The sequence below is a fragment of the Rosa rugosa genome, chromosome 6 (genome assembly GCF_958449725.1).
Source record: "Rosa rugosa chromosome 6, drRosRugo1.1, whole genome shotgun sequence".
Taxonomy (NCBI): Eukaryota; Viridiplantae; Streptophyta; class Magnoliopsida; order Rosales; family Rosaceae; genus Rosa; species Rosa rugosa.
In genome coordinates this window covers 37029690-37052636 of record NC_084825.1, presented here as the reverse complement: position 1 = coordinate 37052636, position 22947 = coordinate 37029690, and the positions used below count along the sequence as shown (strand labels likewise).

Here is a 22947-nt window from a genome sequence, read left to right as displayed (position 1 = left end):
AAATGGTTGAGGTTGCCAATGTAAGAGCATCAGCAACACCTGGATACAATCTGCAACCAAAGCCTCTCCCATAATAAACCAAAATTATGCTAACCAAAAACCAATTTAACAAGACTTTGAATTTCGCTCTCAATTGCTGATCAAGCTCACCTATTTGCACCAGTCCAAGTTTCCAGGTCCTGGTCCTTCCACTCATCCCTGACCTTTCCAAATACATTTACAAGAGCATCCTTATCCTCACCCCATTCCTTCATAATCAGATTCTTCAACTCTGAACAATTCTCCACTATCCCCTCCACTGTGAGCCCTTCTGCAACTGATGACTCCCTTATAGAAGGAACCTTCATCTCCAGAAGTAGCCTCACAAGTATCAGATTCTCATACCGAGATTGCAGCACAGGTCTCACCTAATTCATCGTTCCACAATCAGAGTGATTAATAACATAGCAACATGGGTTTTGTGTGATCAGGAGGACTTATGATGCCGATTTGATCAACCATCCAATCCTTCAAACTTGAATCCACATCGTCGAATAGCCTTGGCCATCTCACTTTAGCAGCCTACACATTCCCTGTTCAATCAAATTAACCAACTCGGTCAAATCTTGGTCAAACCAGGAAATGTTTGGTTGGACGATTAATTAATTGTTGAAACTCTAGTATTTGTTCAATGAGTTATTGACAAGCAATTTGTCGGAAGTCAGGACTCTAGCTGTCGGATAAACGGAAGGTTCGTGACTCTCTGATTAAGTGAAGATAAACATCAGAATCCAGGTATGAGATTTGGGACTCTCCTCGATTAGTGATTTTCTTATATACGTTGTTTATAAAATGATGCATGTTAATTTGTATGGCTTGGTATGTTAAAATGAGATGCATACTAACCAAACCGTGTGAGATATTGTTGATGGCTTGAGAGCAAAGGGTGGCACTGACTTCCTTGGGTTCGTTCTCCAGAACCTTCGGAGGGTTAGTTATGACGGTCGTCTGAGAATTCATTCGTAATGACGGACTCGGTACGTGTGTGTAGCTAGGTAGCAGACGCTCACGCTACGCTTACCTGGTTTAAAAGTTTATGTGAGGTAAGGTCGTGTAGTGGGTCTATGGAACCGGCCCTAAGGTAATATGTGACGCCGTGTTTATTGAGTTTCATTCATCTGTTTTCGAGTCAGAAAACATTTTAAAAGTTTGCCATTATTTAAAATAATTGGTTTCAGTATGTTTCTATACTAAGCCGCGCAAAAGATTGTTTTATTTGTCGGTACTTAAAGTAAATCGGGGTAAGGTCCCTATCGCGCAACGAGGACGAAAGCTGATCACCCACTACACAGTGGGGATGCAGGCACTGTGCACTGATAAATGGATGGTAGGGGATGGACCTGGGCGTGCAAAAAGGAGTTCGATAAACCGTCGTAACAGAAACCAGGTTCCAGAACTAATTTCGATTTATATTTCTTGAGATTCGTTTTCCGAACTTGTCAGAAGTAAATCTCATGTTGAAACTTTGCTAAACTCTTATTTCTTGAAGTGGGTTATTCTTGAGAAATTCTTAATATCAAGTTCTGGACGAACAATTTGGATTTAGTGATATAAAGAACTTCACCTAAAAAATGTTTTTAAGTTTTCACTGTGCATTTACGAAAAATAACTCAATAAATTGCCTTGTGATTCTCTAAAATGTAAATCGAACATTTCGGTTTATGTTTTAAGGACTTGTGGCACTGTGACATGCTCAAGCTGGTGAGGTGCAGCTTGGGGCGTTACAGTGTGCATGTGAAGGTAGTGAGTTAAAATCACCTAAACTTAGGATTGGCTTACTTGTTTGAAACTAATCCTATAATATGATTTATTCTTAGTACTCTTACCCGGATGCTAAGAGGGTAATTGGGTATTTGAGATTGCATCACTTGCAGTTTGAGCATCAATGCATGCAAGGGAGGCTATGGTGGACAACCTAAACTCTAACTCCCATCCATTTGATAACAACTTGTTTAGCTTAGCTTAGTTTACTTGACTTACTCTAGTTGTTTCAATTTGAATCAAAACTATTCCCAACATCAAATCAAATCACTACACACCATCTTGCACATAGTGAGCCTTTGTTTGTGATTGTATATTTGCATATTCTTTCTAGTTTTCCTCTAGGTCTTCCCTAGTAGAGTGTGATTTACCAATCCATTAGGTACGATATCCCTTACTCTAAAACCCTACTATGTTATAACTTGACCCTTATACTTGAGGGTGACTTTAATACTACCAAATGGTTTGTTGGCGGCGGGTGTGGCGGCATGCAACGTGGGTGTCCCTTGCTCGGGAGAGAGGTGGTTGGGTTGGGCCTTTATTTTTGGGCACTTGTTGGTGGGTTGTTAGTATAATTACTAGTTTTTTAGGGCTTAGTTTTTATTTTACAGTTTGTGTTTTGTTGGTAATAAGTCTCTGCCATGGTTTAATAGGACAAGTACGTTTTTGTGCTAGTCTTTGCATATTGTTTGCCTTGTTTGCTCTAGGTATGTGGTGAATTCCTTGCATTGACAAATGGTCACAACCTCCTAGTGGTAGTAATTAATGTGTCTGCTATAGGTAAGGAGGCAGCGAGTTTCTTGCTTGATCAAATGGTTGCAGCCTCCTAGGGCGAGGTGAAACTAATTGTCATCGGAGTTATTTTCTGGTGGCGACATAGTAGGAAAAGCTGTGCTATTTGCAATGATGCTTCTTTGTTTATGCACCAACTCCCCCCATGTACTCTGCGGTTTCATTAATCAAGGCTTGAGTGTAACCACATCGGCCCTTCTTCGAAAAAAAATGTGCATTTCATGATAGTTCAGGTATCATATAAAGATTTTACCATTTTATAATATTGAGAGACAAAAAAAAAAAAAAAAATTAAAAATTGAATTTTGGCTAAAATGGGAGCGACCCTTTATTTGGATTGAAATCTATTAGGTGGACATACCTTTAAACATTAGTATTAGTCAAGCTCTTTTATCATATGAACTGAAATTTATTTTTTCAACAGTTTTAAATAGATATAATACATATAATTCTGAATTTAACATTCAAAAAGATACAAATATACTGTAATTTGCAATAATCATGAATCACAACATCCCTCAAATGAAGAGTAAACTTGAGTGATTTGAACGTACGAACAGGAGCTACTTCAGCTTGGTATTGAAGTCAGAAAGTTGAAGAATCTGAATCCTAGGAATTGTAGCAGCTTCGTCTTTCTCTTTCTGTGTATTGTACCCCCAACCACCTAATCAAAAGTCCGAATTAGTAACAAAATCCATTGAGTACCACTACAAAGCACATTCGGCAATGATAACAAAGCAAGCTTAAGATTGTTTAAGAGGAATTTTACTTAGATACAAATTCCATCCATCCAATTCAGGTTCTGTGATAGCTTCCTTCAGAGTTGCGAGTCTATCCTCCACAAAGCTGGTCAGAGTTGCATTAATAATGTCAATCGATCAGAGAAACCAGGTCAGAGTATTAAACAGAAGGATGTCTAGCATAGAAATGCAGAAGTTTGTCAAAATCATCACATTAGAACATGTCAAATACTGAGCAGAGAAATATCTTACTGCAGCTTCAGCCCTTGATGTTCTGCTTTCTCTTGAAGCTGCTTCAGTATTTCTATCTTGTGGCTGCACCTGGAATTATAAGTGAGCAAAATTAACATATTATGGAAAGTAATCCATATATTTTAGTTAAATATACCAAACACAATCTAGCATCAAGTTAATGCACTAACCTAGCAACACCTAATATTCTTTCAGGCGGTATTGTATCTTTTGCAAATTCTTGTAGTATTACCTCAGCAAATGGGCTCTGCATGTAAAAGTAGAGAAAGTGAGGTTGCCGAACAATGACAATGTTGAAATGAGCTGTCAATATTACCTAATTAATTAGGATTATCAATATTTCGTAATCTATTAGGATATATTCTGTTTCTTATTATAATTAGATGTCATTTAGGTATTTATTTGTACCGAATTCATTACTTTCCTTCGTGTACAAAAGATGTATCTCTATATATACCTCCACAAGGAGAAGAATAAAACATGACCGTAATAATGTGATAGTTTTGTCAGACAAAGGGAAAAACTATAATCTAAAAGAGACTCAAACTACTGCTCCTTCTTTATGAATAAGTGAATGACAGAATACAGAGCAAACAAAATTTTTTTCCACAATCTCCACCTTTCAAAGTCTCAAGTTAAAACATATCAAAATCATTTTTACCTCTTTTGTTATCCTCTTTTATGAGGAAAAGTAAAACCACTAAAACAAAAAGCTTAATTGTCAAAATACCACTAAATTGTCAATTTATACTTTGAAATTGCAATTGAGAAAGTTAGCCTCCTAAATTTAATGAAAATTGTCAATTTACACTCTCCGTTAATTCTAACGTTTTCCATCCAAATGTGAGGGATGTGCCCTGCACATGAGAGGTAATATGGTCATTTCATAATTGTTTATTATTATTATTATTTTTTAATTTTTTTTTGATTAAGAGCAATATACATAAAAATGAAAAGTAATTTTTTTAGAGTGGAAATTTATGGCTTCCACCTTTTAATTAATTAAATTACATTATATGATTCCATTAAGAATAAAAAAATAAAAATTATCGAATTGATGTTATCATTCACCAAGAAGATACTAATTTAATTAAAAAAGGGAGTTGAGATAATTTCAACATCAATCCAATTAAGTGCTAATTTTTAATATAACTATTTTATTAGGATAATATAATGTAATTTCATTGCAAATAAATTGCAAAGTGTGTGGGTTAATAATAGGTGGAAGGCCATAAATCTCCACATTAAATTTTTTCAATGTATATTTAATATCAATTAAAATAAATGTGTTGGGGCTCATCCCTCATATTTGAATGGAATATGTTAGAATTAACAGAGGGTGTAAATTGATAATTTTCGCCAAGTTCAAGAGGTTAATTTTTGCAATTAGACGAAAATTAGTAATGAAAAGTCTGCAATGAGTTTCAGCCCTAGAACTTCAAACTCTGTGAAAGAGATGTGTGGTGAGGTGTTGGATATGAGGATTGTACCGTGTCATGAACGATATCTAGGGCTGCCTACGGTTACTGGAAGGAGCAAAAAGAAGATGTTTAAGGGTCTGGCAGATAGAGTTTGGAAACGTGTGCAAGGGTGGGAAGGCAAAATTTTGTCAAAAGGAGGCAAAGAAATCCTAATCAAAGCTGTCGCCCAGTCGATACCGACCTATACCATGAGTGTTTTTCAGTTGCCAGTGGGTGTTTGTGAAGATATTAATAAGCACTTAGCAAGGTTTTGGTGGGGGAAGTCTGGAGGTAGGGGGATTCATTGGAGGAAATGGGAAGCAATGTGCGTACCAAAGAAAGAGGGAGGCATGGGATTTAGGGAGTTACAGAATTTTAATAAGGCTCTGGTTGCTAAACTAGGGTGGAGATTACTTGGTGAAGGGAACTCTCTTGTGGGAAAAATGTTAAAGGCTCGCTATTTCCCTCGAAGTTTGTTTTTAGAGGCTGAATTGGGGTCTAATCCGTCTAATATTTGGCGTGCTATTATATGGGGAAAGGAGTGGCTTGTTAAAGGGTTAAGGTGGAGAATCTGTAATGGTCGTAGTGTCAGAGTATTTCAGGATCCTTGGGTTCCGAGTATTCAAGGTTTTGGTGTGACCTGGAAAACGGGATTGGATTTAAATATGCGAGTTGCGGAGCTGATCTCGGAGGAGGGTGGTTGGGAGGTACAACGCTTGGAGCAGATTGGTACATGTCAGGAGGTGGAAGCTATTCTTGAAATACCTCTCACTCGATTTACTGGTCAGGATAGAATGATTTGGAATCAAAACAAGCATGGGAAGTTTTCAGTGAAGAGTGCGTACTGGTTGGCAATGAAAGAATCTAGATTGGAAAGGAATGGACAGCAACCAGTACCGGTGGTTTCGGATCATTGGAAACATCTTTGGAAACTCAAAATCCCTCCTAAGATGAGTCATTTTCTATGGAGATGTTCGACTGGTTTTATGCCGTGTATGTGGTCACTTTACCAGAGACGTATTTCGAACAGTTCACTGTGTCCGAGGTGTCAATTAGCTAATGAAACGCCTTTGCACGTAACATGGGAGTGTTCTTTTAGTGTTGCGGTGTTGGAAAGGGCGAGATTTTATTCGAAATTGGAACCGGGTATGTGGACTGACTTTTCCTCCTATCTTGATTATGCTATTCAAGTTCTGACAGTGGATGAAGTTAAACTTTTGGTTATTATGATGTGGAATAATTGGAAAGAAAGGAACGTGATAGTGCATGGGGGTCAACCTAGACCTGCAGTGATCATTTATGAGCAATGTTATTCTATTTGGAATAACTTGCTTGCGGTGCAAGTACGAGAGCAGGTAGGCAGGTGTGGTACAATGTCTAATCCCATTGTTCAGGCTAGGTGGTCTCCTCCATCTCAAGGTATGATGAAACTTAATTGTGATGCATCTGTCCTTGATAATGGAAATCAGGTGGGCATAGGTTGTGTTATAAGGGGAAGTGATGGTGAACTACTACTTGCGGTGGGTGAGCGGCTCCAAAGCCGCCTTAAGCCTTGTGCTGCTGAGTTGCAGGCAGTGATCCTGGGGCTTGAGATGATGATAGAGCATGGTTGGCGGCCTGAGAGGGTGGAAACCGATTGTTTGGAGGCTGTTAATTTGATAAACAGGGAGGAGGATTGTCTGGCAGGGGAAGGAGTGTTAGTAGAGAAGATTAAATTCTTACTGGGGTATGTCGGTATTCGAAGTGTTCATCATGTTTCTAGGGTGGCAAATGGTGCTGCTCATGGTGTTGCTCAGTTTGTAGCCCGGTTAAATGGGCGTCATAGTTGGTTCGGGATTGGGCCCTCTTGGCTCATGGATGTCATCGGTGATGATAGACCCGTAACTCGTTCTAGTAGGGAAGAGAGTGGGGAATTTTCCTCCACCGATTTTTCCCATATGGTGTAATCTTTATCTTATTTGAATAAAACTTTAGTCATTCTCAAAAAAAAAATTTTGCAATTAGACGTTTGAAGTGTAGATTGACAATTATAATCAAGTTTCGGAAATATTTTGGAAATTATGCCAAAACAAAATGAATGCTTGTGTAAGATCCACACCTGTTTCCCAGTGACAATGTAAATGGTTGAGGTTGCCGATTTAAGAGCATCAGCAACACCTGGATACAATCTGCAACCAAAGCCACTCCTACTCGATTATGCATGACAATAAACCAAAAGTATGCTAACCAAAAACCAATCCAACAAGACTTTGAATTTCCCTCTCACCTATTTGTACCAATCCAAGTTTTCAAGTCCTGAACCTTCCACTCATCCCTGACCTGGAAATATAATTTTACAAGAGCATCCTTATCCTCACCCCATTCCTTCAAAATCAGATTGCTCAACCCTGACCAATTCTCCACTATCCCTTCCACCGTGAGCCCTTCTGCAACTGACGACTTCCTTATAGAAGGAAGCCTCATTTCCAAAAGTAACCTCACAAGTAGAAGATTGTCATACCAGTTTTGCAGCACAGGTCGCACCTAATTCATCATTCATTGTTCCACATCAGAGTCGTTAATAACATAGCAACATGGGTTTTTGTGTGACCAAAATATCGAAAGTCATGAAAATATCGATAATTCGGAAAAAAAAATTTTCGATAAAATATAAGATATTTTACCAAAATTGTGGATACGTTTTTTTTTTTTTTTAATCAAAGGACGTCAAATTTCAATGATGAAGACTAGGTATTACAAAAGAATTCATCAAATACTGGAGGGACATGCCCACTCCATGATACTTGCAACCGTGAAACTACTTATGAGCTAGCTTATTGGAATCCCTATAAGGCTATAAACATGGGAAAAGAAAGAACTTGACACATATAAGAAATTGTCATAGAGATGTCATCAATAAAAGTTGTATAATCAACTAAAAATCAAAAGATGTGATCAATAATATTGGTGCTCGTCAAAAACAGAAATTTCAAGAAATTAAGGAGAATATTTTAGTCCTTGCTTACGATGCGGATTTGATCTACAACCCAATCCTCTAAACTTGAATCCACATCGTTGAATAGCGTTGGCCATATCACTTTAGCAGCCTACACATTACCGTTCAATCAAATTAACCATCTTTCAAGTAAAAAACTTGGAACATTGGAATAATATAAACACCAACACTACCTTGGCAGCAGAGGCATAGCTCTCTCCGCAGCTATCGCACAGAACTCCGTCGAAATCCAAAGCGTACAAATCCCCCATTTTTGCTCTGGTCTCTAGTCTCTGCTCTCTCTAGCTTCTATTTTCGACGTAGGCCTTTCAGTCAAGTCTAGGCGCTTATTTATTCATGTGGAGGCCCCAATTGGATTTGGAGGAAGTTTAGTTGCAACTCGCAAGGACGCGTTTTGTGGAAAACATCACCTAGACGAGGACAAAGAAGAGGGTCAAGTGTAACAGTGACTGCCACTAGAATGATCGAGAGTATAGTGGGGGGTTTGATCAGTGAAGTAAAATGCCAGAATTTTTTGGATGAATTTACTGGCAATAGTTTAAATATATTTAACAATCAGTAGATCACATTAAGCTTTCTACATTTTGATTTTGCAAATTGCAAGCAGATTTCTTTGGTTTTATTTTTGTGCGCAACTTTTGGTGAAAGTTGTGGGGGGTTTGGTCAATGAAGTAAAATGCCAGAATTTTTTGGATGAATTTACTGGAAATAGTTTTAATATATTTAACAATCAGTAGATCACATTAAACTTTCTACATTTTGATTTTGCAAATTGCAAGCAGATTTCTTTGGTTTTATTTTTGTGCGCAACTTCTGGTGAAAATTGTAGGGCTGGGCGCGGTCCGGTCCGGTCCGGTCCTAGTTTTAGGGGAACCCGAGACCGAACCCGAGTAATCGGTCTCGGTTCGGTTCACAGTTTTTTCCCACCTCAAACCGACTACAACCCGATCCGAAACATTCGGTCCGGGTTTTCGGGCTATCGGTTCTAGAACACAAATTTTCCAGATTTCCAGATTTCCAGAATTCCAGCTTTCCCAGTTTACATTAGCTTTCCTGTTTTCATATGAAAATGCAACACAATGATCATACAACATAAATCATAACCTCGGATCAAAACTTTCCGCCCTTCTCACCCTTCTTCCTCTTCCCCTTCGCATTCGGGTCAACAGGTGGTAGAGCTGTTGAGCTTGCCGGTGTTTCTACTGTTTCAGTTGCCGAAATTATAGCATTTCTGGCGCCTCCCGAAGCCATGCTTGTATCAGTTGACGCCATGCTTTGCAGCGAACTAAGAAATTGGGAGAGTGAGTCTGAGACTGGGAAAGGATTGAGTGATTGAGTCGAATGATTGATTGAGGGAAGAAATTGGGACAGAGGCTTGAGGCTTGAGGATTGAGTGATTGATCGACCCGATTCACTAATCGACTGATTGAGACATTGAGGAAGAAATTGGGGAAGAAATTTGGAGGCTAGGGTTCGTGTTCGACTGAATGAGGCAAAATGCAAAAACGGCACAATGTGAAGGACTGAAGGCTGAGGTCGACAAGTCGTGTACTCGTGTTTGACTCGAGGGTTTAAAGGCCAATGAAAGGCTGACACGTAGACATGGTATAAGTATCAGGCCGGTTCGGGTTACCCGAACTTAGATATATTAGAAACCGAGACTGGCCCGTTAACAAGGTTTTCGGTTCGGTCTCAGCCGGGACCGTAAAAATAAGCAGCAAAGCCCAACCCGAATGGTCGGGTTCTCGGGTTTCCAGATCGGTTCCTCGGGTTTTCGGCCTCAAACGCCCAGCCCTAGAAAATTGTGGGGGGTTTGGTCAATGAAGTAAAATGCAAGAATTTTTTGGATAATTTTTTTTTTATTAATTTTTTTTTTGTGCATAATTTCTGGTGTAAATTGTTCTTCAAATCTTAATTGTTTCGGTATCATTTCAAACTTTATTCATGATAGAGTTTACATGAGTAAAACTTTATCTCGATTCATCAAGATGTTTAATTATCATTAAATGTACTCATCATTGAAAAAAAACTTCAAGGCTACGTTTGGTTCACGGAAAGTAAGCATCAGGAAATGAAACTTGTTCTTTTCTTGCGTTTGGGATACAAAAGGAAATGAAATACTTTTCTTAAGGAAGAGAAGATTAGGGGGAAAGTGGTTCCTTCCAAACACCAAAGGAATCACTTTTCCTCATTTTTTTTCCTTATATTTATTACTCACAACATATTATTTTATTCCATTAGTTACTAAATTTTCAACAACTTTCCTGATAGCTTTCTTAATATTACCAAACATCGGAATAGAAACTTCTTGGAAAATTTCATTTTCCTTCCGTTAGGAAAGATAAAAGAATTAGTTTTTTTTTTTCCGTGAACAGGAAAAAATTTCTATCCTACGATCGAACCATGTCAGCTTGCCACATGGTCTGACGCCCCAATAAAAAATTGCCAAGTGGAAGTTTTTTTACAGCTCAAACCATCTATTTCTATCGCAGTTAACCGATGCAAACCTTAGGTGGTGTTCGGCAACGTTTTCATGTCTGTGTTTTCATTTTTGAAAATGTAAATATGGTGAAAATGCGTTCGGCGACTTATTTCTCAAAACATGAAAAATAGAATTTTTTTTTCAACTTTTGCTCGGAGAAACTAAAAAAAAAAAAACACACAATTCTGCATTTTCACTTTTTTCTTCACCTAGCTAGTAGAAAATATGGAGAATTTTTTTTTTTTTTGCAATAAACTACCAAACACATTTTCAAATTTGAAAAATACAATCTTGTTTATTTCATTTTGTTTTTAAAAATCATTTTTAGAAATTATTTTTGAAAACGTTACTGAACATGCCCTTAAAGTTTTCAGCTTTCTTCAAGTTTCGGTGTCTTTTTACCCTAAACACGTGAAAGTTCCAAACTTTTGTTGAAATTTTTTTTTCCTTTGTACTTAATCACTGTAAGTGTACTTTTCCATCATTTGTTCAAATTTTGGTTTCCTTTTTCCTTGAAGACTTAGCTTTGTTCAAAGTCTTATTTCCTTGATCTGCCTTTATATTTTGGCTAATTTGTTATTGCCATTTGTTATTTTCAATAGCCAGATCAAGTGGGATCCTACTGTGCAACCAGTATTCTACTTAATCAATCAAGTAAAGAAAAAGGTAAATCTTTGTTAACCTCTACATACATGTTTAGAATTCAGATGCTGCATGTCAAATAAAGATGCTAATAGTTATGAGCTTACCTAAATGTATCGATCGAATCACGCTTAGTGTCCTCTTAATTATTACTTAGATCCTTATCAACATCTCCATCATCATCAAAAATAGTCTGCTGCCAATAAATATAACACGAACAATTCTTAGGTTCACCCTTAGGGTGAATGAGCATATTCACCCCCATTGTCGATTAACGCATAATAACTTTATAATTTTCTAATCCAACCATTCATGTTGTATAACGTAATACAAAGATTAGCTTTGTAAAAAATCAATCAAATTGAAGACCTTTCAGTTATTCATTTCTATGAAATACATGGACGGTTCATCATAATAGTAGTTGGTGTTGTTAGAACCATCCATTTGTTTGATTCAATTACATAATTAAACGATTTCTGATTCGATTAATTTTTTACAGAGATGATCTTTAAAGGCTAATTTAAGATATGGACCGTTGGATTATAAATTTATTAAATAAAAGTATGTTAACCGACAATAGGGGTGAATATGCTCATTCACCCTAGGGGTGAACCTAAGAATTGTTCTTTTGGGTGCTCTTTTTTATCATCACCTTTCTTCATCTCCTTTGTGTTTGTTCTTCTAAGGTGAAAACTGAATACAATTGAGCATTTATTGTTTACATGTCCGTAGGTTGTTTGTGCTTGTTTTGCACATCCTATGAGTTATAGGGTGACTTTACAATCCATTACTACTTTTTTATCATCACATTTCTTCATCTCCTTCATTTCTCCTCCGTTTAAAAAAATTATATAAAAAAAAGGCGTATTTTTTGCGTACGAATATTGTCGGTGTAATTGCTTGTTTACTTTAATAAAGCAGTATTTCCGAGTCTTGATTAGCTCTATCCTACTCCTAAATCCTAAATGAGGTGTTGGAACTTGGAACTAAACTGGATGTTAAAAATGTAGTCGAAGCTTGCTGTGGTTTATGTGATCCAATAATATTTTTAAGCTATAAACTAACTATGAAGCTCTAGCTTCTAGCTGATTTCTTAATTAAGCTTAGTATAGTATTAATTTGAAGATGAAATTATTGTAGAGTTTCAAACATTTTGAATGGTTTTCTCTAGATACAGTGCAAAACAAGACTCAATTTGAAAGAGGGAGGCCTAGCTAGCTCAAAGGATACTAGCTCCTTGGTAATCGATCTTAATTCGAGTCTGGACTCTAGACGTATGTACTTCTGGTACAGTTAAAACAAGATGAAATTTCACATGTGAACACGAAAATCCTGCAACGAATGAAAAAAATGACCAAGTGTACAAAATAATATATTTTTTATTAATGAATTTGAGGCTTACAATTTCTGTCAGTATTCTTCTACAAGAGTTTCCTTTGATTCAATCTCCGACGTTGTTTTGATCCAAGGGTGGTGAGCACTTGATCTTGGATCGAATGGTTGTAGTTTGAACGTACTTCTTATCGTGTTGGAGATTTGTAGATGACGGTTGATCAAAAGCCGTAGAGGCTTGACCTTGATCAAATTTGGGCCAGGAGTGGTGTCACGCGGTGGGTGTTCTTCAACTTTGGTAATGGATGAATCGGCACGTGTGTAGGTATGCTTGTTGATTCTCCACGAGCTTGATGAAGAACCTTGCGGATGATTTGCTTTGTTGACGACTTGACGACAACAGTTGATCAAGGGCTGCAGAGACTTGATCTTGATCATATTTGGGCCATGAGTGGTGTCACGTGATGAGCTTAATGAAGAACTTTGTATAGAGTTCGCTTTGTTGAGGACTTGAAGACGACGGTTGATCAAGGGTTGCAGAGGCTTGAACTTGATCATTAATCTAAGCGAGTTTCTATTAGCTGGACCTAAGACCTGATTTTTCTTTCGGTTAAATCCATAGTGAAGATTGCATTAATAGACAGCTAAAATCATTTCTTTTGGGTCATTTGAACAAGAGCTCCTGAGAGAAGCAACTTTGGACCCATGGAGAACTACAAGGTGAGCTTAAAAGAAACTCCTTCAATGGTTCTATGATTGTGAAAAAATTCATTTCAATCTTTAACAATTTCTCCATTGATTGTTAGGATAAGGTGAAGACACTGACGAAGGAGGAATATATACTGGTTGATGGAAGGTCCTCAGCTTTGGTGGAGTTTCTCCGACAAGATATTGTCAATGGAAATTTGGACAGAGTGAAAGAATGTGTGGCCATAGCCGAGAATATTGGCGGAGAAGACGGCAGAGTTTCACTCATCAACGCTATTGGCCGGGAAGAAAAGACACCTCTTTTCACTGCTCTAGAGTACTACAAGAAGGCCAAGGAATGCTTCCATTACTTGATGGATAATGGTGTTTCTATCGTAAACTCGAGCAAAGAAGGTGACGAGTTAGCCATGGACTGTGCTTTGGATTTCGAGCGGTATATTTTCCAAACAAGATGAAATTTTGGCCATTTCTTTTGTAAATTTTCCAACTTTTGTTCAAATTTCGGTTTCCTTGGTGCTTAATCACTAAGATGGTGTTGGGTAACGTTTTCATGTCTGTGGTTTCATTTTTGAAAATGTAAATATGGTGAAAATGTGTTCAACAACCTATTTCTCAAAACATGAAAAATGAAAAATAAAATTTTTTTTTCAACTTTTACTCGGAGAAACTGAAAACAACAATTCAGCATTTTCACCTTTTTCTTCACCTAGTAGAAAATATGGAGACTATATATATATATATATATATATATATTGCAATAAACTACCAAACACATTTTCAAATTTGAAAAATACAATCTCGTTTATTTCATTTTGTTTTTAAAAATAATTTTTAGAAAATAATTTTTGAAAACATTACAGAACATGCCCTTAGAGTGTGTTTGGATGAGGGAAAAAATGATGGAATTTAATTGAAAGTCAGGATTTCATAATTCCTAAAAGCTAATTCCCTCGTTTGACAATATTAGACTGGAAATTTTAAATTTCTCTATGGAAAAAAGAAGAAGGAATTCATTATTTAAATTCTCTACTTTAATTTCCACCAAAATAAGTGTCATTTACGAATTTCTTTGCAATATTTAATTTTCATTTCCAAAACAATACTTTTTTCTATTTTTATTTTTTTTATTTTTTTTAGGGAAGCGAAATAAGGGCAAACTCCTCGCCCTTATTCGAAATTTTATTAATAGAAAAGGAAGGTACAGAAGGAAGGAGGGGACTAGGCCAAAACCCCTTCCAAGAGAACAATACAAGGAAAACTAACAAAGAACAGAACTAACAATCTTTGAGCCAAAAAGAAGGAACTAAAATCAAGAGGCACAAACTAAATCTAATAACAAAATCAAGAGAACCGATAATTAACTGATGAATTAAGATCCCTCCCATACTCTGCAGAAAAAGAGCTAGGCAGTGTTCTCCACCAAACTGCTCCCTCATGCATTGCACCATATCTGGCAAGCTTGTCAGCTAAAGCATTCCCTTCCCGATAGATGTGTGAGATCCGGAAATTTAATTGAGTAATTAGATTCAGACAGTTTAACCATTGTACACGCAATCTCCATGGAATTAGACTAGGTGATCCGAAGTAGGCAAGCACTAAAACAGAGTCTGTTTCTAACCAAATATGAGTCCAACGACGGACCAAAGCAACCTGGACAACTTCAATGACTGCTAGGACCTCTGCATCAATAGCGCTTGGAATCACAACTTTATTAGAAAAACCACCCAAAAATAAGCCCTCATAATCTCTAAATACACCTCCAAAACCAGCTCTAGAAGGATCACTAAATGACCCATCAGTGTTCACCTTGATCCAACCTGTTGCGGGGGGATCCCAAATGACAGGTATAAACTTTGGAGCACGAGCCCGCAATGGGGAAACACCCAGCAGAGAGAAGACCGATGCTACATTAGAAGGTCTTGAACAAGGAGTGAAATAACAAGCAGCCGATTCTTTGAAAGTGAGAAAAAAGAATTGCTTGAATCTCAAAGAGTTAAACACCAACCCCTCAAATCTAATTTTGTTACGTTCGAACCAAATGCACCAAATTAAATTACATACTGCTAACCTCCAAAGAAGTTTTGAGGCCACTGGAAGACGATCTAGAGAATCCAAAGAGAAAGTGGAGTGAATGGAATCCAGGTGAGTCTGCTGCAACTTGAAAGATTCAAAGAGCCAAGTCCACATCTCTAGAAGAGCAGTACACCCAATGAAGAGATTATGAATCGATTCAATCGCCGCATGACAGAAAGAACATTGAGAGCAAAGCTGGACTCCACGCTTTTGAAGAACCTCATCAACAAGTAATCTAAGGTTAAAAACCTTCCAACAAACAATACTCTTACGGGGTTGAATTGCCTTATGCCAAATAACCTTGCTCCACGGTGTTGAAGCATGAGGACCAGAGAGAAATTCAAAAGCTTCCCGTGCCGTTAGTTGACCCGAAGGAGTAGATTGCCAAATAGCAGAGTCCTCCATCACCGTTTCGGGAATCGAAACTTTTAAAACCTCTCTAGCAGCCTCAGGAAAATTCATACAGAAGCTATCTGGTAAAGCCCACTGTTGATGCTCAATGAAATCGCAAACCCGCTGACGTAGAAACGGCTTTATGCATGGATCAAGTTGCAGCAACGTAGCTATGGGGGAGCCAAGCCAATTATCTAACCAAAAATTAATCTTTGTCCCATTGCCAACAAGCCACCTCATGTTGTCAATGATGGAAGGCCAAAGCTTACGTAAACCTAGCCACACTGAGGAACGTTGGTGATAGGAGAACAAACTGAAGTCATCTTTTAGAAATCTGGCTTTGAGAAAAATAGCTGAAGCAGAGACACCCCTGACCATCTCCCAGCAACGTTTTAAGAGGAGAGCTCTATTTAAAGTGAAAATATCCCTTAAACCCAAACCGCCACATTCTTTAGGCGTACAACAGCGCTTCCAGGAAATCAAAGTAGCACATTTTTTCAACGGATCCCCAGACCAGAAAAAATTCCTCATCCAGCCTTGAACCTTGGTTAGAAGAGCCCAAGGCCAAAGGTAGACCTGAAAGCTATAAATGAGCTGGCTCTGAATAACTGACGAGATAAGTTGCAGACGAGCAGCCTGAGACAGTTGCAAACCTTTCCAAGCGCTTAGTTTACAACGAACCTTGTCAGCAATGGACCTAAAATGAGTTGCCTTGGGTCTTCCAAGAAAGATAGGAACACCTAAGTAATTGAATGGTAAACTCCCTTCCCTGATGCCCAAAATATGTTGAATTGTAGTGGCCCGTGGTCTCGCAAATATGCCCAAATAAACTGCTGATTTAGCTTTATTTACCACTTGTCCAGAGTTTTTAGCGTACTCACCAAGAAATCTATTGAGAGCACGCAGCCCTCTTGAATCACCTTGCATGAATATCATCACGTCATCAGCATAAAGAACATTAGAGGGAGGATGCAGCTTCTTTGGGGCTGCAATGCATTTTATTTTGCCCCGATTAACAAGTCTTGAAATCCCGCGGCTTAAAACCTCTTCTACCAAGCAAAAAAGAAGCGGTGAAAACAGGTCTCCTTGGTGAACCCCCCGAGTGCAATCGAAGAAGCCACGTGAAGTGCCATTGACCAAGACTGATATGTGAGCAGAGTGGAGAACACTATGAATCCAAGTGACAAAAGTAGAGCAAAAGCCAAAAGACCGCAAAACCCGTAGCAAGAAATCCCAGTCTAATGTGTCAAATGCCTTTTTTATATCAATCTTAATGGCAATATTACCGCCAGCACACTTTCCATCCAACAAATTCATGCATTCCTAGGTAAGAATGATGGGATCAGCAATAGAACGACCCTTCATAAACCCACTTTGATTTGTTGACACAATCCTTGGAGCAATCAACCCCAAACGATTTGCCAAAATTTTAGTAATAACCTTGAAGATAAAGTTGGCCAGAGCTAGAGGCCTAAAATCAGCTAAACCATCAGCTTCCTCCTTCTTTGGGATGAGGATGAGCAGATTTGAATTAAAATGAGGAGGCACAAACCCTGACATAAAGAAGCTCTGAACTGCCGCAATTACCTCCATAGAAACCACCCCCCAACTCTTTTGAAAAAAGCAACCCCCAAATCCATCAGGTCCAGGGGCGCTAAAGCCATCCATGGCCATGACAGTTGTCGTGATCTCCTCTGAAGAAGGAACAGCAGTAAGCATAGTATTCTCTTCCATAGTAACAAGCCTTGGGATCATCCTCTCCACCAAACTCGTGTCCCTGATGTTCTGATCTTTGGTAAAAGAGGCCTTGAAGTACTGAATAACTTGGTCGGCAATCTGCTCTTGATCTTGAATTATCTCAGCCCCAACCTTCAAAGATAGCAATGGCTTATGAAGTTTACGAACTTTGATCATATTATGGAGAAAAGACGTATTCCGGTCCCCATCGACTAACCAACGAACTCTAGATTTGTGTCGAAGAAAAGTGTCCTGCATCGAAAGAGCTAGTAAATAAGATGTATTTGCTGCATCCTCGCGTTGAAACCTGTCTTCAGAAGGACCCAAAGAGGAAATCTCGCTCTGAATGATATCCAAATCAACTCTAGCTTCTTCCACCCGCCTGTTAATGTCCCCAAAAGAGTCCTTATTCCAGTTCTTGAGGTGTGCTTTCAGAGCTCGAAGTTTAGCTGACAAAACATACATTGGACTACCTAAAAACTGTGTTTGGCCCCAGCACTCCCGAACAAGACTGAAGAAGTCAGGATGTTGTAACCACATGCTCTGAAACCTAAAAGGAGGCTTGGGCGGCTGCAACAACTTGGAAAAGGAAATCAGAAGAGGACAATGGTCAGATGTGGCCTTAGTTAGAGTGCGACATTCAAAAAGAGGCCAAGAGTCAATCCAATGTAAATTTCCCAAGGCACGGTCTAAGCGAATATAAGTTCTCCGATTCGTCCACGTATAGGAAAGACCTATTGTTTCAATGTCAATAAGTCCACAAGCCGCACATGCTCGCTGAAAATCTGAACATGAGGTGATATTTGGCACATTCCTACCTCGTTTTTCATGTGCACCAAGAACACAATTAAAATCACCAAACACAATCCAAGGCCCCTGAATTGAATGTTCATGAATGTCAACTAGTTCAGACCAAAGCAATCGGCGGCTTGAAATTGTTGTTTTAGCATAGACTGCAGTAAGCGTGCAGTTGACCCCTTCAATAAAACCAGAGACAGTAATTTGTTGAGCTGAAGTGGAAATAATTTGAGGCCTGAAATCTGTGTGACAGAGGAACCAAATATTGGGGTCTTGTGATCCCCTATTGTTAGTAGTAAAAGGGAATAAACCCAGAGATCTCCAAAAGGTAACAGGAATGGAAGAAATAAGAACAAATGGTTCTGACAGACAAACAATGGAAGGCCTGTGAGAACGTACCATTCGGCAGAATGCCCGTCTTGTGTCTTCATTTGCGAAGCCGCGGGCGTTCCAGTATAGAATTTTCATCAGAAAAATTTATGTTTTGCTCCCTTGTTCAGGAGAGCACGACCCATAACTGATTTGCGCTGCTCAACTTTATTCGTAGGTTTACCAGATTTTTTGGACAGCTTCTTGGTTCTTTTAGAAACAACAGGGGTAAATTCACCCTCCTCTAAATCCTTCGTAGGTTCCAAATTTGGATCCAGGGACAATGGTGGATTAGACTTAGGCTCAAATGAAATAGTGTTGGTGCTAGAAGAAGGTTCAGTAGACTCCATTTCACGCCTCTGGAAGCTAGGAGGCACACTATCAGAGGAAGAAGCCGCAGCCACCAACTGATGGCTACTACCAACCAAGGTTAGCATTGCTAGCGTCGGTAGTGGGTTCCTTTTGGATGTCAATCCCCACATCAGTAGCACCTTCCAACTGAGGTTTCCCAACATCAGAAGTGTTGGGCATTTGTAGCTGAGGACGACGATTAGAAGTAGTACGTCTTCGCCTAGCATGCTTGGAACGCTCAGTCTTTCTGCCTCTTATGTTATCACCATGCAAACCTGGCTCAACCTGGGTCAAGTTAGGGTTTGATTTGCACGTGGAAGCAGCATGGCCAATTATACCACAACAAGAACAAAGATCAGGAACGGATTCATATTCCACTCCTACCAGAACTTTTTCACCTCCAACTCTGTTCACACTAATGTGTGTCTGTAATGGTTTAGAGAAGTCAACATCGATTAATATGCTAGCATATAGCCCCACCGTACGGTTTCTTGTACGGGGATCAATCTTCAATGGAGTACCCACCCCATTAGCGATTTCAAAGAGAGTCTGGTCCTCCCAAAAATCAAACCCTAAATCCCAAAACTTGACCCAGACTTGAGCGAACGTGTTTTTGTACCGAGATGGGGAAAAGTTAGGCGTCCATTTGATTAGCCTAAGTAGCCCCTGTTGCAATTTCAGCGAACCTAAAGCCCAAACGCGTTGCATATCAATTAGAGTCTGGAACTGCAGCATGAAAAATCCCTTCCCAAGAGGAGCCACTGTCCAGTTATTAAGAGGAGGGAGAATCCCCTTGAGCTGATGTACCAGATCATGGGCCTTCAGCGGTTTTGAGTTAGGGTAGACAAAGACACGACCAATGAGATTATTCTTACAGCGTTGAAGTCCACGAAGGTAGGACTCCTCTGAGATCTGAACTGAAACAACACCGTTTTCCACAAACGGTATCGGGAGATCATCAATTGCAAACTTAACCGGGGAATCCTCCATAAAAGCAGAGGCAAATGAGGGTTTTGGATTTGGCTGAGGAAGCGGAGACGTCTCCATCCCTAGCCCTCCCATGTAGATAGGTAAACTGTTCTTTTTTTTTTTTTTTTTTTACCTAATGACGAAGTCATGGGTTCGAGTCCCCATGGGGGCAGTAGTGAAATCTTTTGATCCTCTTTTATAAAAGAAGAAAAGAAAAGAAAAAAATTTATTTGTTTTAAACTTTCTTAATTTATTACACATTTCAAATCCTTAACAGATACAACCAAACAATAGAAATTGCAATTAATGAAATTTTAGATTGATGGAGTTAAAGATTCAATTATTTATAAATTCCGGATTTCATAATTTTCTCATCCAAACGCACCCTTATAAAAAAAATTTTAAAAATTAAAAAAAAAATCCTGAAACTAATTTCATCCTCTCCTAAATTGTTCTTTCGTTCTACAATCATATTTGGGTGAAGACAAAGCCTAAACTGAAGTAGTCTCCAAGCTTCCTACTCCTTCTTCCTCCTTTTCTCCATTGTTGGGCTTCTTTCCCAAATCATTGTCTTCATATCTTTAACAAAGCAGCAATCATTTTCACTAATTCCATTAGCACGGTAAATCTCGCAATTAAAAGGCATGTTTCTCATCGGAGACATGGATCTCGTTCTTTGGTGCAGAGACTTGTCCCAAAGCCTCAGATCTCTGCCTCAGTGTGGCCCCAACTCGAATTGGTCATCTACATCTTCCTCGTGGAAAGCTGCAAGATCTAGTAATGGCGCCTGTGGCTTTTCCAGCTGGGTGGATAGCCATGGGCGAGATCTTCCTGTTCAAGAACAGATTGTCGGTTGAACTCATCGGCCCGATTGCAATAGATCCGTTCGATTGGAATTGAGATTTTATTTGAGAATTTTTCAAGTGATTGTAGAAGAAAAAAAAAAAAAAGACCTAATACTTCAATTGGAATTGAGATGAATGATTATGTATAAGAATCTAACTACATGCATGTTCGATATAATCATATGTGAAGATCTTTATTAAAATATTTATGTTTTATTTACCTTGATCATGATTTTTGGTTCCATCTCTATTCATTGTTGGAGAGAGAAACTGCAATCTTTGCAGAATAATGAGAAGATGAATTAGCAGATAACAGAAAAGGATGAGTAGCTAACGAGACATAACATGAGCTGTACAAACTTTCACGTGGCAATTTTTTATTGGGGCGTTAGACCATGTGGCAAGCCGACATGGTTCTACCGTAAGATAGAAAAAGTTCTCCCAGAGGAGCCCCAAATATGTCTTGTTTTAAAGTACTAAAGATCATATTATGGTCTTCGGTTTGCACTGCATGTGGGATTTCTCAACATCAAAGTGGAAGGTGATGCGCTCTCAGTGATTAATAGTTTTAATGATAGTTTTGATGATTTAAGTTTTGAGGGACATATTATTAATGAAGTCAAGTCTTTAGTTCAGTCTTTTATTTCCTGTATTGCACACTTTGTAAAATGGGAAGGCAATGGTATTGCTCACCGTTTAGCAAAGGAAGCCTTAAAAATTAGTCAACCTTTTCTTTGTTTGGAGTCGGGGCCTGAGCCGCTCCATAAGTGTGTCAATAGGGATTTTCAGTATGAAGTCTAGTTGGGAAGCTGTTTTGCAATCTCTACCGTCCGGTGACTAATTGCTAACGTGTTTTCCACAAATCGTTGTAATCGATTCATTTTCAATGATGTTCTTCTTTAGGACATGATAAATACCTTGACCCGACATAGGACCCCATCCAAAAAAAAAAAAAAAATGTCTCTCTCTAGAGAAAACCCTAGAGGACGCCGCTGTGTGTGATTATGCCTGTCCGGTTGCGCCTCGGCGCCAGCGACGGCCTCTGGCCTAGCCGGTGGCTGTTTGGGTGGCCGGACGGGTGTTTTGTTTCAAGGTTGTGGCTAAGTTTAGAAGGATTGGATCGGAAGGTGTACGGTTTCTCCTATACTGGTCGAAGGGTGTGGCTGCGTTGGGGAGATGGGCGGTAATCGGAGAAGGGAAGGGAGTTTGCTGGGCCAGAACTGCGTCTTCTGGCGGTCGTTGGGCTGCTGGGATTGATGGTTGGTTCTGGCGTTCGATCTGGTTTCTGCAGATTTTCCCAGATGCCGATTTGTGGTGGGTGGACTGAGGCGCTCGATGTGGTCTTCCGATGGTTGGATCGAGACAGCGGCGTGACAGTTGCCTAACGCCGGTGGTGGGTGGACGGTTATGGTGGCGGGGCGGCGAAGATACTCCTTTGGGCCGGCCGGGCTGAATACTTTGCTAGTTTGGTCCTTTGGGCTTGGATGCAACTGATAGGCACGATCTGGGCTGGCGATGGAGCTTGGGCTTGGGCTCAGTTTTTGGGCACTGCCCTAGGTCTAAGTTTATTTTATGTTTTCGTTTATTTTTGTTGGTTAGTTACTTGTCGCTTTATAGTCCCTCCTCTTGTGAGCAAGGGTTTGGGTGTTTCTAGGTAGGGTAGTTGTCGTTGGTTGGTGTCTTGGCTGTTTTGGTGTTTCTGGTCGTTTGTCGGTGCTTTCTGGTTATCAGCGTGATGGTGAATCACCCTTACACGTGGTCTGGTTGTTTTGGGACGCGGTGTCTGAACGGGTGGAAACAGTTCATCTTAATGCTGGTGCCGGGGCTGTATCGTTATACATAGGTCTGGTTTTAGGTTAAATTGGGTTGGGGTTGAGCTTTTTTAGCTCATGTTTGTCCCTCTCGTTGATGGTCTGGAACATGTAACCTGTTTGGTTATTAATAGATGGTTTATTTTCTCAAAAAAAAAAAATGATCTCTTTAATCAAAAAAAAAAAAAAGATATTATGCATTACATTTTTATTCTTTAAAATAGATCATAACTTATAATTTTGATCGTGTCAGATATAAGACATCACAATTTTGCCGTTTGCTAACTGCTTGCCCTTATATGCCGTGGTGAACCATTATAATTTGAGGGTTTATAAGCATGCTTAATACAATCTCTCCAAAGTGAACAAACCAAGATGATCACAACCCGTCGAGCAAA

General features: G+C 39.1%; 2 protein-coding genes across 5 annotated transcripts; both read right to left on the bottom strand.

Annotated features, from left to right (window-relative positions):
• Positions 1 to 2968: 2968 nt before the first annotated feature.
• Positions 2969 to 8370, bottom strand: LOC133715871 (uncharacterized). Of its 4 annotated transcripts, none has more exons than XM_062142557.1 (8): positions 8213 to 8370; positions 8050 to 8130; positions 7311 to 7567; positions 7143 to 7230; positions 3755 to 3831; positions 3585 to 3653; positions 3362 to 3438; positions 2969 to 3256 (listed from the first exon to the last, which is right to left on the bottom strand). In XM_062142557.1, the coding sequence occupies exons 1-8, from the start codon at positions 8288 to 8290 to the stop codon at positions 3156 to 3158; spliced, it is 828 nt and encodes a 275-aa protein (XP_061998541.1). In that variant the 5' UTR covers positions 8291 to 8370; the 3' UTR covers positions 2969 to 3155. The 4 variants fall into 4 exon arrangements, with proteins under 4 accessions (XP_061998541.1, XP_061998543.1, XP_061998544.1 ...); XM_062142559.1 differs by having other exon boundaries at positions 7143 to 7212; XM_062142560.1 differs by lacking the exon at positions 8050 to 8130 and having other exon boundaries at positions 8213 to 8369.
• Positions 8371 to 18990: 10620 nt separating this feature from the next.
• LOC133716714 (uncharacterized) lies at positions 18991 to 19986 on the bottom strand. Its single transcript, XM_062143385.1, has one exon. It carries the CDS (start codon positions 19984 to 19986, stop codon positions 18991 to 18993), a length of 996 nt encoding a protein of 331 aa, XP_061999369.1.
• Positions 19987 to 22947: the final 2961 nt, after the last annotated feature.